A 14,752-nucleotide genomic window follows, 5' to 3' on the forward strand; every position below is an offset into this window, starting at 1 on the left:
TTTTTTTTTTAGAAATAGCTTGTTTGCTCTTGGTTAAGGAAAGATTACTTACCGCAGCTGTCTAGAGGGCAAGGGCAAATTGCTTCAGGTTTTGAGTGAGGATTTTTCACTTAAAAGAGTGTATTTGGAGACAAGGGAGATTATGAACAATCCTTTAACAAGATCCTCAAGCCATCAGGCTGTTTAACATTATTGATCAGTGCAGCCAGAGCACATTAAAAAAAAAAAAAAAAAAAAAAAAAAAAAAAAAAAAAAAAACCAAAAAAACCTGTCAGATTAAAATGGAAATAGCTCTCTGGTTCTGACTTCTCAGAAGCTTCAGTTCACTTGTCAGCAGAGAGCTCCTGGGAAGGAGGGGCAGCCCCCAGGTCAGAGGGGTGACCCTGCCAGGGACAAGCTGCCCTGCAGCCCTGCCAGCCCCCTCTGCCCTGGGCACAGGCACGGGCCCAGAAATCTTGTGTGAGATGCATCTGTTCCAACAGAAAAGGGGACATTTCATTTAAACAGCCCAAACCACATCAAACCAGAAGAGAATCTCCTAACAGCTCAATAGGCTACCGCAAGCCTATTTAATAGGAAGGAACATCCCTTCAGTGTTATTTTAAACACTCTTCTTTTGAGAACATTGAACACTAAGTCAAAATACATCCAGATCTGATCGATGTCACCCACCTAAACAACAAAGCTTTCATCTCCAAAGGGCCCGTGCTGGGGATCACAATTCTCAGGATTTGTTTGCAGAATAAATGAAAAGAAGCACTTGGCTTTCAAATTAGTGCCCCAGAAGTTGACAGCAATAGTAGTAAACAATAGAAATTGTTTGTGTTAATAGCCATGTTTATTCTAATGATTTTGGCATTCTGTCTGAAGATTAATTGGCAATAATGTTGCAAAAACTATTACACGTGAAATATGCACCATAAACCTAAAATAATTTGACTGACCTATGTTCTAAAGCAAAATATTTACAGTAATGAGATTCTAATTATCCTTTGTCATGGCAGGCCATTCTCCGCACTCCTCTTTATTGATAGGAGATGCATTGTTTCAGCATTTTAGCTCAATTTATTTTCTCACATTTGCATTTCCTTATGCACAGAAAGTGAGAGGCGATCATTACCTTCTCCACTTTGCATTCGATTTACATCAACAGCACATTACCTCATCCTAACTCATTTATCAACCACAGAAATTTGGTAACAAAAGCTACTGTCAGCGATGAATAAAGATCATTTCAAATGGAGCAAGAAGAAACAAGATGAATTATACGTTTCAGGACCTTTTGTTTGCTCAAGAAAAGGAAGATAGGGGATTTTTTTCCACCTAGACAAGACGGATCTCACGAGGCTGCAACTCCTATTCAGCCTCTCCTCTTCACCTGCAGCTGCTGGGTCTGTGTCGCACGCAGAGGTAACTGCAAACACCGTGAACCAGAAATGCCTGCGCCCCTTGCCTCACAAAGGAACGTTCCTAATTGTCTGGACTGAGTGCACAGAATTTATGGTTCATAAGCTCGAGAAAAACCCACCCAAGGGCCACAGTAGGCTCAGGGCCATTAATGGAGCTGCAGCCTGGGAGACAGCAGCACATGCAGCAGGGCACGTCCCCGTCCCTGTGGATGGCGTTTGCCAGCCGGTGAGCACCCCCAGTGCCACGGAACACAGCGTGGGATTCCCATGGCGGAACATCCTGCTGGCCTTGCTGGGCACTGGAACATCTGGGGACCTTAAATTCAAGGGTCACCCAGAGTCAGTAAACAAGCACTTGCACTTTGGAACTATTGACTGAGCTCCGCCGCCCGAACCAGCTGTCAGTGAGAGGTGTGGGCAGTGGGGAGAAGATGGCAAATATCCCCCTCATACTCTCCATATGTCTTCTGGGAACTTGTCTTGGTGGTGAAAATACAGGTGAGTTCATTTTAAAACTGAGCAAACCCTTCACTTTTGGGTACAGGGTGTTACAGACACTGGCAAAGGGACAGTTTGTCACTTGGTGGTGCGACAGCTTGTGTAGTCTTGTGGGAGACAACAGCTCAGAGGCATTGCTGCATTTTGTAGCTCCTCTTTAAAGCTCTGGCTCTTTTCTGGGGAAATGAAATAATAGCTTTCATGCTGATTTTATACAGCGTGTGTCACAGGGATTAATTTTAAGAATGGAATTTTTCTTTGGTTTTTTTGCATCCTTGAGCTTTCAGAGCTCGATTCAGCCATTTTAGAAGGCACACGCAGAAGGGGAGAAGGGCAGAGCGCTGCCGGTGGAGTGACAGTCACACCTCTTTGTGTGCCATCACTTCGTCCTGGAGAGCAAACAAGTGCTCACCTCCATAAAACACTCATTGGAGTGGCCGCTGCGAGGATTGTTTAAAGCCAAGCCCAGCGTGATTTTAACAAAGCCTGTAGGATGCAGCCAAAGCAGGAGACAAGATAGGGCGGTTGATGGATGTGGGCAATCACACACAGTAATGCAGGCTGCTGCTTGATTTATCTGTGGCAGCAACAGTTCCAGCAGAGGCTGGTTCACATCCAGTGTGAGTTCCTGTTTGCTGCAAGGCTGCCCTCTCTTCTTTCATTGAAGCGTTGCTGGAAACAGGTTAAAAAAAAGCTCTTTCCAAAATGTTTGCTCTACAATGAAAAGGGAGCAGAACCTCGTATTTTTGCCACCACCCTATAAAACGGAGTGGGCAGGACAGCTGTGCCCTGGCAGCACCTGGCCCAGAGACCAGTCTCGCTCTCTCAAGGCTCTGGTTCAGAAGTTGGATAAACGGTGTGTGAGTGTATTCTCAGTGTGAGGATGGTTTCCAGCCCGGTGAGTGCCATTCCTGTCACCCCACAGGGCCTGCAGCCTTCAGTCCAAACCAAGTTTTGCTCGTAAAAGGGAGAAAGCCTAGAGGGATCTGAAGGGAGGTAAAGCTGCATTCATGAAAATGAGTTCTCTCCATTAAACGGGTTAATTGTGGCAGGTGCCTGGCGCATGCCACCTGAGGGAGAGCTGAAGGACCATTTTCAGCCTCTTGCAGAAGACACCTGCCAGTGTAGGGGCTCCTTCCACTGAGGGTGGCCTGGTGTGAACCAACTAACCCGCCTGGGGCTCAGCAGAGCTCCGCTAACCCATCTCCTGCAGGCTCAGCAAGGCTGGGCTCTGCTCTGATCGGGAGAGGGACCTGGCTGTGAGAAGGGATGGATGTTTGTCCCTCGGTGTCCCCTCTCCCTGCTGGCCAAGCTCACGCTGTCCCTAACCCTCCGTGGGGCCAGTCCAACACTGCCCGAGCCCTCCCTGGAGACCCCCAGAGGAGGGTCCGTGTCCCGGGGGGCCACCGCGGCTCCGAGAGCTGCTCTGCCTTGCCATCTGGTGACAAAAAGGGACACTCTGGGCGTGCTGTGGGATGGCAGAGAGAGAGGAGAGGCTAGGGAAGCAGGGACATCTCCCGGGTGAATGATGTGTTTTAGGGGGGTGAAGAAGAGCCCTCAGCAGAGGTGTGTCGGGAGCAAACCCTGCCAGGGACACCCACTGCTGCCGTCCCTGCTGGTGGACCATGGCCCTGCCAGGACAGCACCCTTGGTGGCACCGTGACAGGACTGCCCCTCACCAGGCACCACCACGGCAAGGCTGGTGGCCACTGTGGCCATCCCGCCCACACTGGGGTCCCTGCAGTGCCAGCAGCTCTTGCTGGAGGCCCTGCCACTGCCAGGACGTGGCCCAGGGGGCGAGTAAGGCTCATGCCACCCCTCCCCATCTCCTGCAGGAGACACTGGTACCCAGAGCCGTGGGCAAGGATGAGGAGCAGGGAGAGGAGGAAATGGCCCCTTGCTTCCAAGGGCCACAGCTGCTTGCAGAGGCAAATGGCCTCTCACAGCCCACACAGGCAGATGAAGCAGGACAATTTCCGTGTCCAAACAAGACCTCACCAAGCAGCAGCATGAAACAGCCTGTTATTTTCCCCTCTCAAACAGCTTATTCCAGTCTGTGCATGTGTGATGGGAGATTCTCACACCGTCTGCTTTAGGGTGTTTTAAGCATCAAACTTCAGCGCTCCCAGTCGCCCTCTTGCCATCAGTCATTTCTGCTTATTGACTATTCTGACATTTTGGCTCTGCAGATTTGATCCTTCGGATTGCGCTTAAGTTGGGCAATAAAGAAAGCTCGGCTCCACAGTAACAGTCCTGAAATGTCCCTGGCCATGGGGCAGTGGGGGGTGCACGCCTGGAAAGGGCTTGTGTTTTCTGGGAGAATTTAGCCCTGACAGCCCAGCCCAGCTGCTCCAGCCCAGCCCCTGTCCCTGTCCCAATTTCAGTGTTCATTGAGAACAAGGAGGCGAGCTCGGTTCTGCAGAGGCAAAGGCGAGCCAACTCCAACAGGCTGGAAGAGGTTATTCCTGGGAACCTCGAGAGGGAATGCATAGAAGAAAAATGCAGCTACGAAGAAGCCCGAGAAGTGTTTGAAAATGAAGAGAAGACGGTGAGTGTCGCTGCTGCTGCAAAATGGCAACACCTTGTTCCCTCCGGCCCACAGCTCTCCACCCTTCAGGTGGGGCACAGAGGGGCAAGAGGAGGGAACAGCAAGGAGAAAACTTACAGGGCCAAGGGCAGCACCTGGCGTGGTTAATTCTCATTTGTGCTCCATCACTTGGGCTGGGGAACTGCTTTAAAAGCTTTGTCAGTCACCACTGGGATTACGGAGGTGGTGGTTTCCCTGCAAGTCTTTTCCTTCAGCTTTGGAGCCACCCAGGTACTACTTCAGTCAGACAACACCCAGGAATTAGAAAACAAAGGAAATTTTTTCTTTTTTCCCTTTGCAGATGCAGTTTTGGCAAACATACGTTGGTAAGAGCTGCTTTCTTCATGTTCTAATGCTTAATATTCCTCTCTCAGTGCATAAAGACCTGATGTTTCTGTAACGAGTGTATTTCAGCATCCAGAAACTGTACTGACAGAGCCAGTCAGAGCCTTGCACTCCAAATCCTGCAGCGCCCAGTCTGGGTCTGTCCTGTTGGTATAGAAATGGCAAGCCAAGCAAAAAAAAAAAAAAAAAAAATCTCTTAGCATTTCATTTGTTCAAGCAGGATTTTTCTGAACAAATTTCAAAAACTTCATGGAACAAAACCAGTTCAGGCAGACTGCTGGATCTCACTGAGCCCAGGGCACGCTCTGGGCTTCAGTTTCAGCTGTGTCACAGAGTAAAATACCACAGCAATAATTAACACCCCTTCAGCAAACAGCAAATGCTCTGTTCTCAAGCAGAGATCTCCAGATAAGGCATCGCCTTGTGAAGGCACAGCATGAATCCCTAGAAATGCCATATTAAAGTGGAGACTCGACATGATCATAGCAAACAGCTGTTTGCAATTCACACACTTACTTCACTGTTTTCTTTCCACATCTGCTTTTTCCTTTTCAGCCTCCATCCCCAACGACTCCTTGGTCCCTTAACAAAAAGATTTCAATGCCCGCTACAACATCTGAAACTAATTTTAAGGACATTTCAATAAATGAACTGTTTTGTAGATTGGCCAAGTGCCCAGAACATCTCACTAAAAAGCCTTAAATAATTCAGATTACTCAGTCCAGGCTATAAAATAAAAACATTACATTTGCATTGTAGGGCTGTCCTCTGAAAAAAAAAAAAAAAACAAAACAAAAACCTGATGAAACTCAATACTGCATTTGTTTCCCTTCCACTGTAACAAATTAGCTCATCAAAATAAGGAATGCCACCTATTCCTCTGTCATCTGAGGTGCCTGGTTTGCTGTTCAGGGTGCAAGCTGCTATTCCCAGCGTGCAGCCCACGGGAGCTCACCTTTGCACAGCCCCTGAGCCCCAGCTGCCCTCACCAGGCAGCAACAACAGCTGCAATCCTCACCCCACCTGCAAACCTCCACACCAGGACTCAGACGAGCCCAAACCATTCTGTTCCCGTTTGCATTTTGCATTCCAGCCCATTCCTGAAAACCCCATTGTCTGCCACACTGTGCTGCCACTTTGCAGGACACAAACAGAGCGAGGCCTTGCCCTTTCTCCAGGCCTTGCCACAAGCATTTCAAAGGGCATCCCCCATCGCTTAACTCCACTGATTTACTTTTCTAAAGTTTTAGATCACCCGTTTCACAACAAGCAAGTATTTTCATTAAAGCCTCAGGTTCTCAGCTGGAGGCAGCTGGGAAAATAAAAGCCCTGGCACATGAGCAAAAATCTAGACCAGGTGACAGTAGCACAGGACTGAGAAAGGAAGAGCAACATGAAGGTTCTCAATCGTAACACACAGACAGGTCTCCACACCCCAGTGGACAGACCCAAACTTCCACAGAGCAGCGTTAGCGTTAAAACAACCCGGGATACTTAAAGCACTCTTGAAGTGTCAAACCTTCTAAACTTGTCCAATTTGGCCAAGACATGAGGGCGGCTGAGGAGGGGTTCTGCTGAAAGGAGCAGAATCAGCCCACGGGGGACACAGCTGGGACTCCAGTAAAGCCCTGCTGCTGCCTTGCCCCGTGCTGACATGGTCTGTTGCACACTTGGCAGCCAGGACCTGACTTCTCTCCATGACACAGAAGGGGGCTGTGCTGTCTCTTGTCGAGCTTGCACAGTGATGCTGCGGCGCGCGGAGGAGCCTCGTGTTTGCTAACTGCCCTGTCTTCTCTCCAAGATGGGGACCAGTGCAACCCCAACCCGTGCAAAAACGGAGCCGTTTGCAAGGATGAAATCAATTCCTACGTGTGCTGGTGCCCAGCTGGGTACGAAGGCAAGAACTGTGAGATAGGTGCGTACCAGGGCTCCTCCGGGGCTGTGCTGCTCTGCTGGAAACCCCGTGGGATCCAAGTGGGGTCAGAGTGGGACCCTCCTGGGGGCTGCTGGAGACACACTGTGCTTTGTTGTAGGGCACTGCAGGGGGCTGTAAATTCAGCCTGTTGGCACTGAGGATGGCAGGGGGACGTGCTTGGGGACACAGCAGCGGATATTCCCAGCCCCAGCGGAGCCCCAGCTCCCCCTCTCCTGGGCACCTGCTCTAAGGGAGGGCTCAGTGGAGACTCAGGCTCAAGGTCTTGTGTTCAGCTGTGGCTGCCAGGGCAAATGTTGACACAGAGCCCTTCCTTTGTGTCCCAGCACGAGCCTTCCTGCGACTGCTCAATCAGGGACAACCTGCTCCCCTGCTGAAAGCAGGTTTTCCCACAGGTCCCCCACGGAGCTACCATTCTCCCATTCCCCTTTCCCTTTCTCATGCCAGGCTGAGCAGCAGGTGCTGGGCAGGGCAGGATTATCCTGACTTTCTCACAATGACACTCTGCTTAATTCATAATTATAATTATCAGCAGCAACCTTGATTCTGGAGGCAAATAAAAGGCAAATATTTTCCTGATGGGTTGAGGAGTTTATCAAAACCAAACAGCTGATATTTTAAGCAAGAGGGATATTCAGCTCTTATAATATAATCAGGGGCTGTGCAACTCGCATAATGTGCTAGACTCACTGCACTAATAAAAGATTCTCTTTCTAGTTGTATTTCTGCTCTGGCAAGAGAGGAGTGTACGTTAAAAAGAGCATTTCAAAGTTGCATCAAATTTAAATAGTCTCATTGCAGATTTCTTGGGGAAGTGAGGAGCAAAAATAGAGCTGGAAGTGAGGCGTGAAGAAGAGCTCTGCAAAAATAGTAAATGATGGCATTAAAATGGCTACAGGAAGGGAGGTGTCCTTGAGGAAGTAGGAGTGGAGTTAATCTGCTGTGAAGTTATTTGAAAACTCACTGAGAATGGCAAGGGCCTCTGCAGATTTGTAGTTTCCCACCTCCAAGGTGTTCCCACCACAGAGGAGTGAGGGGTGGGGTGGGAAAAGACAGGTGCAAGCCAGGGAGATCTCCCTCAGCCTCACGCTGGGGCTTGTTTCATCACACATCCTGCTGAAATGGGTCTTCAGGCCAGGCTGTGCCGACCGGTTGGTACGTCAGGGAGAACATAAGGCTTGTCTTGAAGTTCAGAGCCCAGCAATAATCCCAGTGCAAAGCCCTGCGTGGGTGCAGGGTTTGCTTCAAACTGATACAGGGTGTTCTCCCCCACTGCCAAAAGCACGAAAGTGGGGAAATCACGTGGCTTGTTACCAAATATTTGCAGGAGCCTTTTAGGGTCAGGTTGCCAGATTTCAGCCGGCACGCAGCTGCTGGAGGCAGGAGGCTGTGCCAGGGCTCTCTGGGGCTCTATAAACTCCTCAACCTGCCTGCTCAAAGAAGTGCCCACTGCTCCTCCATTATGGGCAGGGGTGGGATTGCCCTTCTTCCCCATCTCCTTGCAAACAATCATCTGTTTCCCATAGTCTGGATCAACCGCGGGGAGGTCACTGAGCCCAAACCCCCGGGTCTCAACAAATCTCTGACCAGTTCTGTTCTCAAAGGACTCTCGCAGTTTCATTTTAATTTCTTTCAGACTTCACGTGTGCTATTAAAAATGGAGGCTGCAAACACTTTTGCAGTCATCAGCCCCCACAGAAGGTTGTGTGTTCCTGTGCTGCTGGCTATAAACTGCATGAAGATGGGAAGTCCTGCGAACCCACAGGTTAGCTTTAGAACTGTTTTTAAGAGATTTGGGTTAAAGTTTTCAAGGCCTTGTCCTGCATTTAGTTGCATGAATTTCACAGATGCAATGTCGTGTTGGAAACCTTGTTCTTGTTTTCCTGTTTAGCAAAGGTAGAGCCTGACCCTGCACTTTCCCAAGGGCAGATGTGGGGGCTGGCTGGAAGGGTTCAGTGTAAACATCTCCTTTTTAGCCTGGGTGAGTGGAAAGGGAGGGCAGTTGTCCAGGGATTTGTTCAAAGGCAAATGCTCGTTTCAGATGGCTGCTCAGACAGGCTCCAGCCATCTTACACTTCTAAATAGAGATCAGAAATTTTCTGAAGGCAGAAAGGTGATGTTCAGCTACACCAGCACCCAGCCAGGGCTCACTCCTGTGTTCTTCCAGTAGGAGGTAATAATTAATTACTGATTCTACACTGAGGATGCTCTGAGCTTTGCAGAACCAAAGAAGATTTTGCTCACTGTAAATCCTCCTGATGGTGTATTTCATGGCTGGTCATGACCCAGTGCCTTATAATTACCTGAGCTGGGTGGGTACAAGTGAAGCTTTGTGCTGGTGCTGTCCTCCCAGCAGCGCGTATCTGCAGAGACCCTCAATGAGATCTGCCTCTGGCCCAGCTGTTGTATTAGGTGGGGTAGAAGGAAAATGCAGTGCTTGAGGCTGCGGCTTCACAAAGGGCTAAAGAACAGCTGGCTCTTGTGCTCCCCAGCTTTACCCTGCTCCTAGACCATTACAATACCTGTAACTACACTGACACGTGCAGACCCAACCCCCCACAACACAGCAAATTAATTGGGCATGAACATCTCAGAAACACGTCTGGCAGAGAAGAGATTGAGCAGATGAATATTCTGTCATCTAAAGTCGGTTTAACATTCGATGCTATCACATTTCTTACACCTGACTGCAGCGGGTTTGCACACCCAAGCTTGCACTGGCCTCCTGAACGTGCTGGCTCTCAGCAATCAGTTTAGGAAGTATCTTAGGTTGGGAACCCTGTTAACAAAGAATCTCGCCAAGAGCTCAGGCCTGTATTGCCCAACAGGCTGTGTCACTTTCACTGGACCAGAAAGGTTTACAGCTAGGAAGAAGATCATCTTTCAGGTTGGGTGATTGCCCTTCCTGCAAAAGCTTAGCTTTTGTTGGCTCTGAAACCTTCATTTCATAGGCTAGGCTCGCAGGTACCACTTCCCATCACTCAACACTCAGTTGAGTCGTGTTCCTAAAGTGAAGTCTAAAAATAAAGGACGAAGTCTCAGTAGGCCACACACACATCTGATTTTACACTAATGTTTGTTTGCTCAGTGCTTCTGAAAGCTTTTCAGATGAAAGACAATGCCTGGTGCTATTTACTATTTTGACTGCCACTACCAGCAGGAATTCGGCACACACTGCGTGGGAGAGGAATGGGAAGAGCTTGTCTGAAACGAGCCTACAGATGAGAGCTTCATTAACAGAGAAAATATACAACTCTAGGAAGAGTTTATTAATGTTTTCCTCACCTTGGTGCCAAGCAGGATTATCTGTACAATTGGCAGAGGTTGTTTCCTGCCCTCTCCCAGCTGGCTGTTTATTGTTCTGGAGTCACTGCTGTAGAAATGCCGGCCAAGCGCCCGGCTGCCCAGCACAGGATTCCCAGGTATGCAGCACACATCCTGGCAAGAGCAGGCACAGCTGCCCCGGCCCCTCAGGCATGCTCAACACGAGCCTTTTTTCACTTTTAAAGCCGTTCAGATGTCATTTCCAAAGGCCAGGAACAATCTATGCTTTTGTTACTCTTACATATCAGTGGTGCAGTGGCTCCAAAGGCACAGGCATGCCCAGGGTACACGTGGTCAGCCCACAGCCCCGTGCTGGGCCCAAACCGTGCTGAGGTGAGGCAGCGTTTCCCTCCTCACCTGCCCCTGTGGTCACCGTAACTCGGTGTGACACAGCCAGTGACAGCTGTGACTGTTCCTCTCCCAGTGCCGTACCCCTGCGGGAGGATCACGGCTCCTGAAGCCAAGAGGAAGCTCACCCGATCCATGAACACCTTTGAGCACTGGAACGTCACCGGTGACGACCTTGACGATGGCCCTGACGAGGTGCTGGACAACACCACGGAAACCAGCACTGCTGCCACCACCAGGATCACCCCTGTGCTCAGGACGGGCACACGCGTCGTCGGCGGGTCAGACAGCTTGAAAGGAGAGGTGCCCTGGCAGGTACAGCTCTTTCTGCAAACCTTCTCTAACCCCAGATCCTGAATACAGGATCACCTTACTTTTAAATTCCCAAATCCTGCCTCTTAGGTTAGACTGGAAGTACTCTCAAGCCTAACAGGAACACATCTTATTTCCGTGCACAGTTTTATGCCTGTTTCACAGCTGTGGAACATCAACAAAACTTGCCTGCATGGGGCTCTCCTCTGGCTAAGAAAGCCAGAAGTCAGAGCCACAGCAGCTTTACCTGCTGGGGCACAAAGGGTTGAGCGACAGCAACAGATCTCCCAGTATCCATGAATGTACCAAAAGTAAGATAAAGAGTGAGGGAAGGGAGTTCCGCAAGGAGAAATGCAACCCATTTTAATGGCTCCATCAGTTTCAGCAGATCACAGAACCATCCAACGGTTTGGGTTGGAAGGGCCTTTAAAGATCGGCTACTTCCAACCCCCCGCTGTCACCAGGGCCACCTTCCACTGGCCCAGGGTGGGGCCAAACCCGAGAGTGTGATTTCCCCCTGCTCCCACAGGTTCTGCTGGTGAACAGCGAGGGCCTGGGCTTCTGCGGCGCGTCCATCATCAACGAGAAGTGGGTGGTGACAGCAGCACACTGCCTGAAGCCGGAGTACACCCACAACCTCACTGCTGTGGCAGGTGAGCACCTGGCCAGGAGGGGAGGGACACAGGGCTGGACAAGGCACGGCACAGGGCACTGTGACCGTGGTGACGGGCAGCAGCGGGACACGAGCTGCTGTGGGGTCTGACACGAGCCCCTCTGGGGCCTGATGTGAGCTGCTGTGGGGCTCGGAGTCCCCAGCTGAAGTTGCAGCATTCCATCAGCCCGGTCCCTGCAGGTACCACCACCTCTGCTCGGAGCAGCGAGCTGGGTCTGCCTTGGTCCCAGAGCCACAGATCAACCTGGCCATGGGCGAGCTCACCCGAGCCACAGGCTCATCCGGGCAGCTTTAAAACCCGGTGGAGCAAGCATTCCCCTCCCCTACGCTTCTCTGCTTCTCCACTTCCATCCCTGAATCACATTTTCGGGTCCCCAGCAGGAGCAGGCGTCTCCACCCTAAGAAAAGCCACCCGAAAGTCTCCCGCACGTTTGCCTTGCGTTACGCGGTAGCAGCAGGCTGGGAGGGAGCTGACATCCCCACTCCGCCCAGAAGCTGCCCCGTCCCAGCCCGCCGGCCCCGCTCACCTCAGGCTGGCTCCGCGCCGGCTCCGCGGCAGCGCTCGGCGCCGCAGCCGCTGCTCAGGGGCCACGGTGCGCTCCGGAGAGCCCGGCACGGCCCGCACAAGCCCCGCGGCAGCGGACAAACGCCCCCCTGGCCCCGGGGGCTGCGGGAGAGCGGCCGGGAAAAGCCATCCTGCTCTCCCAGCCTTCAGCGCCGGCGGGCGGCCCCGGCCGCTGCCCCTGGGCCGGGCTGGGAGCACGGAACGCTCGCCCTGCCCTCTCCCTACCTGTTACACAAGGCGGGGGAAGGTACCAGGCTGCCGGCACCCCGATCCCAGCGGCTGCGAGCGGCGGAGCCTCGGGCGGGCACGGGGCGCGGGGCACCGTGAGCATCGGGCGCGGCACCGGTGTCCCACTACGCCCCATCCTGCCCCGTGGCTCTGGGGGGTCGGAAAGGGGAAGTTTCACTAATGCCTGATTTATTTTAAAGCGAGATTTTATTTTCATCGGTGAGTTCTGCCCCTTTTGCTGCCGGAGCGACATCTCCTTACATCTCTCTGGGGGTGCTAAATCCCCGAAACAGCCACATTGCTGCTGACTCTGGCAAAAAACATCTGCATGGCTGGTGCCTGAGCGGGCGATGCGTGCCCGGTGTCACACCTGGGTTGTGCCGGGGGTGTGACACTGGCTCTTTCGACAAGGAGCCAGCAGCCTGGGCAGGAGCAATCTGAGGGTTCAGCCCTTGGCAGCCACTGGGCCGGGCTGGAATGACGGCGGGATGGCCCATGGCAAAGTCCCCGGTCCTGCCATGGAGGGGTGCAGCCCGGCCACATCTGTCTCTGCAGGTGAGCACGATGTCAGGAGCGACGACCACACGGAGCAGCGGCGAAAGGTGGTGAGGCTGCTTCCCCACCCCACGTACAACGCCTCCATCAACGAGTACCACAACGACATCGCCCTGCTGGAGCTGGACCAGCCCCTCACCTTCAACAGCTACGTCACCCCCATCTGCCTGGGCAGCCACGAGTTCACCAACACTCTGCTGAAGCAAGGCGTGGGCACGGTCAGCGGCTGGGGCAAGCAGCTCTTCCGCGGCCGCCAGGCCACCACCCTCCAGGTGCTCAAGGTGCCCTTTGTTGACAGGCCCACCTGCCTCAAGAGCACCTCCACCACCATCCTGAAGAACATGTTCTGTGCAGGCTTCCCGTCCGGGGGCAGGGACACCTGCGAGGGGGACAGCGGGGGGCCCTACACCACCGAGATTGAGGGCACCTGGTTTCTCACGGGCATCACCAGCTGGGGAGAGGAGTGTGCCCTGCCGGGAAAGTACGGCATCTACACCAGGGTCTCCAAGTATGTGAAGTGGATAAAGCACACCACGAGGCTCCCCTGACCCCAGGGAGTGCTGTGCCCTGCTGGGGAGGCTGCACCATGCTAGAGGGCGGACCGGGGATCTGGAGAGGAACCACAGCAATCTCTGTGGTTTTGAGATGCCAGTGCATTTCAATAAACATTTGTGAATGAAATAACTTGTGCTCTTGGAAGGCAAAAGTTGAGAGAACGCAATAAAAATGTAGTAATAAGGAAATCAAAAGCTCTTTTAATGGCCCATGGCTGCCATTCTGAGTGCACTGGTGCTGCTGTGGTGGTGTCAGTCCCCAAAGCCCGAATGCAGGGGTTGGTGGATCAGCAGGGGGAATGGCTCACACATGTCCCAGGCCAGTGTGCCACCAGCATTGCCCACAGCTGGCACACAGCAGTGTGGGCAAAGGAAGCCCAACTTTCCAACAAAGGAAGCACTGGGGCCTCAGCAGCATCCCTGGAGCAGGAGCCCACGAGGGAGGGGAACACGCACAGCAGCGCACCCACAGTGCTCCCAAACAGATGTTTTCACATCAGTCAGGCTGAGGTACATCATGGGCAGCAGCCATGATCCTCAGCCCAGAGGTGGCTCCAGCAGTGCTGGAAGGAAAGGGAGGCTGGGGACACCCTGAGATGTGCTGGGATGGATGCAGGAGAGGCTGGGGACACCCTGACCCTGCTGGGATGGATGTGGGGGAGGCTGGGGACACCCTGACCCTGCTGGGATGGATGTGGGGGAGGCTGGGGACACCCTGACCCTGCTGGAATGGATGCAGGAGAGGCTGGGGACACCCTGACCCTGCTGGGATGGATGTGGGGGAGGCTGGGGACACCCTGACCCTGCTGGGATGGATGCAGGGGAGGCTGGGGACACCCTGACCTGTGCTGGGATGGATGTGGGGGAGGCTGGGGACACCCTGACCCTGCTGGGATGGATGTGGGGGAGGCTGGGGACACCCTGACCCTGCTGGGATGGATGCAGGGGAGGCTGGGGACACCCTGACCTGTGCTGGGATGGATGTGGGGGAGGCTGGGGACACCCTGACCCTGCTGGGATGGATGTGGGGGAGGCTGGGGACACCCTGACCCTGCTGGGATGGATGTGGGGGAGGCTGGGGACACCCTGACCCTGCTGGAATGGATGCAGGAGAGGCTGGGGACACCCTGACCCTGCTGGGATGGATGTGGGGGAGGCTGGGGACACCCTGACCCTGCTGGGATGGATGCAGGGGAGGCTGGGGACACCCTGACCTGTGCTGGGATGGATGTGGGGGAGGCTGGGGACACCCTGACCCTGCTGGGATGGATGTGGGGGAGGCTGGGACACCCTGAGCCAGGGCAGTGTGGCAGCAGCTGCTTGTCCAGCCTTCAGTATGAGTGCTAAGGTGTCTCTCCCACTTTCACTGCCACTGCATCCAGCAAGAAGCTAATTGGATCATCTGCCACTGCTTACCTTAA

The 14,752-nt window shown here is 52.9% G+C and overlaps 1 protein-coding gene across 1 annotated transcript; it reads left to right on the forward strand.

Annotated features, from left to right (window-relative positions):
• The first annotated feature begins 1,823 nt into the window (after positions 1–1,823).
• On the forward strand, positions 1,824–13,511 carry F9 (coagulation factor IX). The gene is made up of 8 exons (XM_066182211.1): positions 1,824–1,907; positions 4,292–4,455; positions 4,796–4,820; positions 6,641–6,754; positions 8,409–8,537; positions 10,521–10,759; positions 11,286–11,409; positions 12,778–13,511. The coding sequence occupies exons 1-8, from the start codon at positions 1,841–1,843 to the stop codon at positions 13,323–13,325; spliced, it is 1,410 nt and encodes a 469-aa protein (XP_066038308.1). The 5' UTR covers positions 1,824–1,840; the 3' UTR covers positions 13,326–13,511.
• Positions 13,512–14,752: the final 1,241 nt, after the last annotated feature.

The sequence above is a fragment of the Chamaea fasciata genome, unplaced genomic scaffold, assembly GCF_029207755.1.
Source record: "Chamaea fasciata isolate MVZ Bird 193981 ecotype frontalis unplaced genomic scaffold, bChaFas1.0.hap1 SCAF_4, whole genome shotgun sequence".
Classification (NCBI taxonomy): domain Eukaryota; kingdom Metazoa; phylum Chordata; class Aves; order Passeriformes; family Sylviidae; genus Chamaea; species Chamaea fasciata.

Excerpts from the sequence above, each read along its gene's own strand:
- F9 (XM_066182211.1), top strand. The coding sequence starts at position 1,841 with ATGGCAAATATCCCCCTCATACTCTCCATATGTCTTCTGGGAACTTGT. Across the intron at positions 4,821-6,640 it reads GTTTTGGCAAACATACGTTG|ATGGGGACCAGTGCAACCCC; the intron begins GTAAGAGCTGCT and ends CTTCTCTCCAAG. Across the intron at positions 10,760-11,285 it reads AAGGAGAGGTGCCCTGGCAG|GTTCTGCTGGTGAACAGCGA; the intron begins GTACAGCTCTTT and ends CTGCTCCCACAG.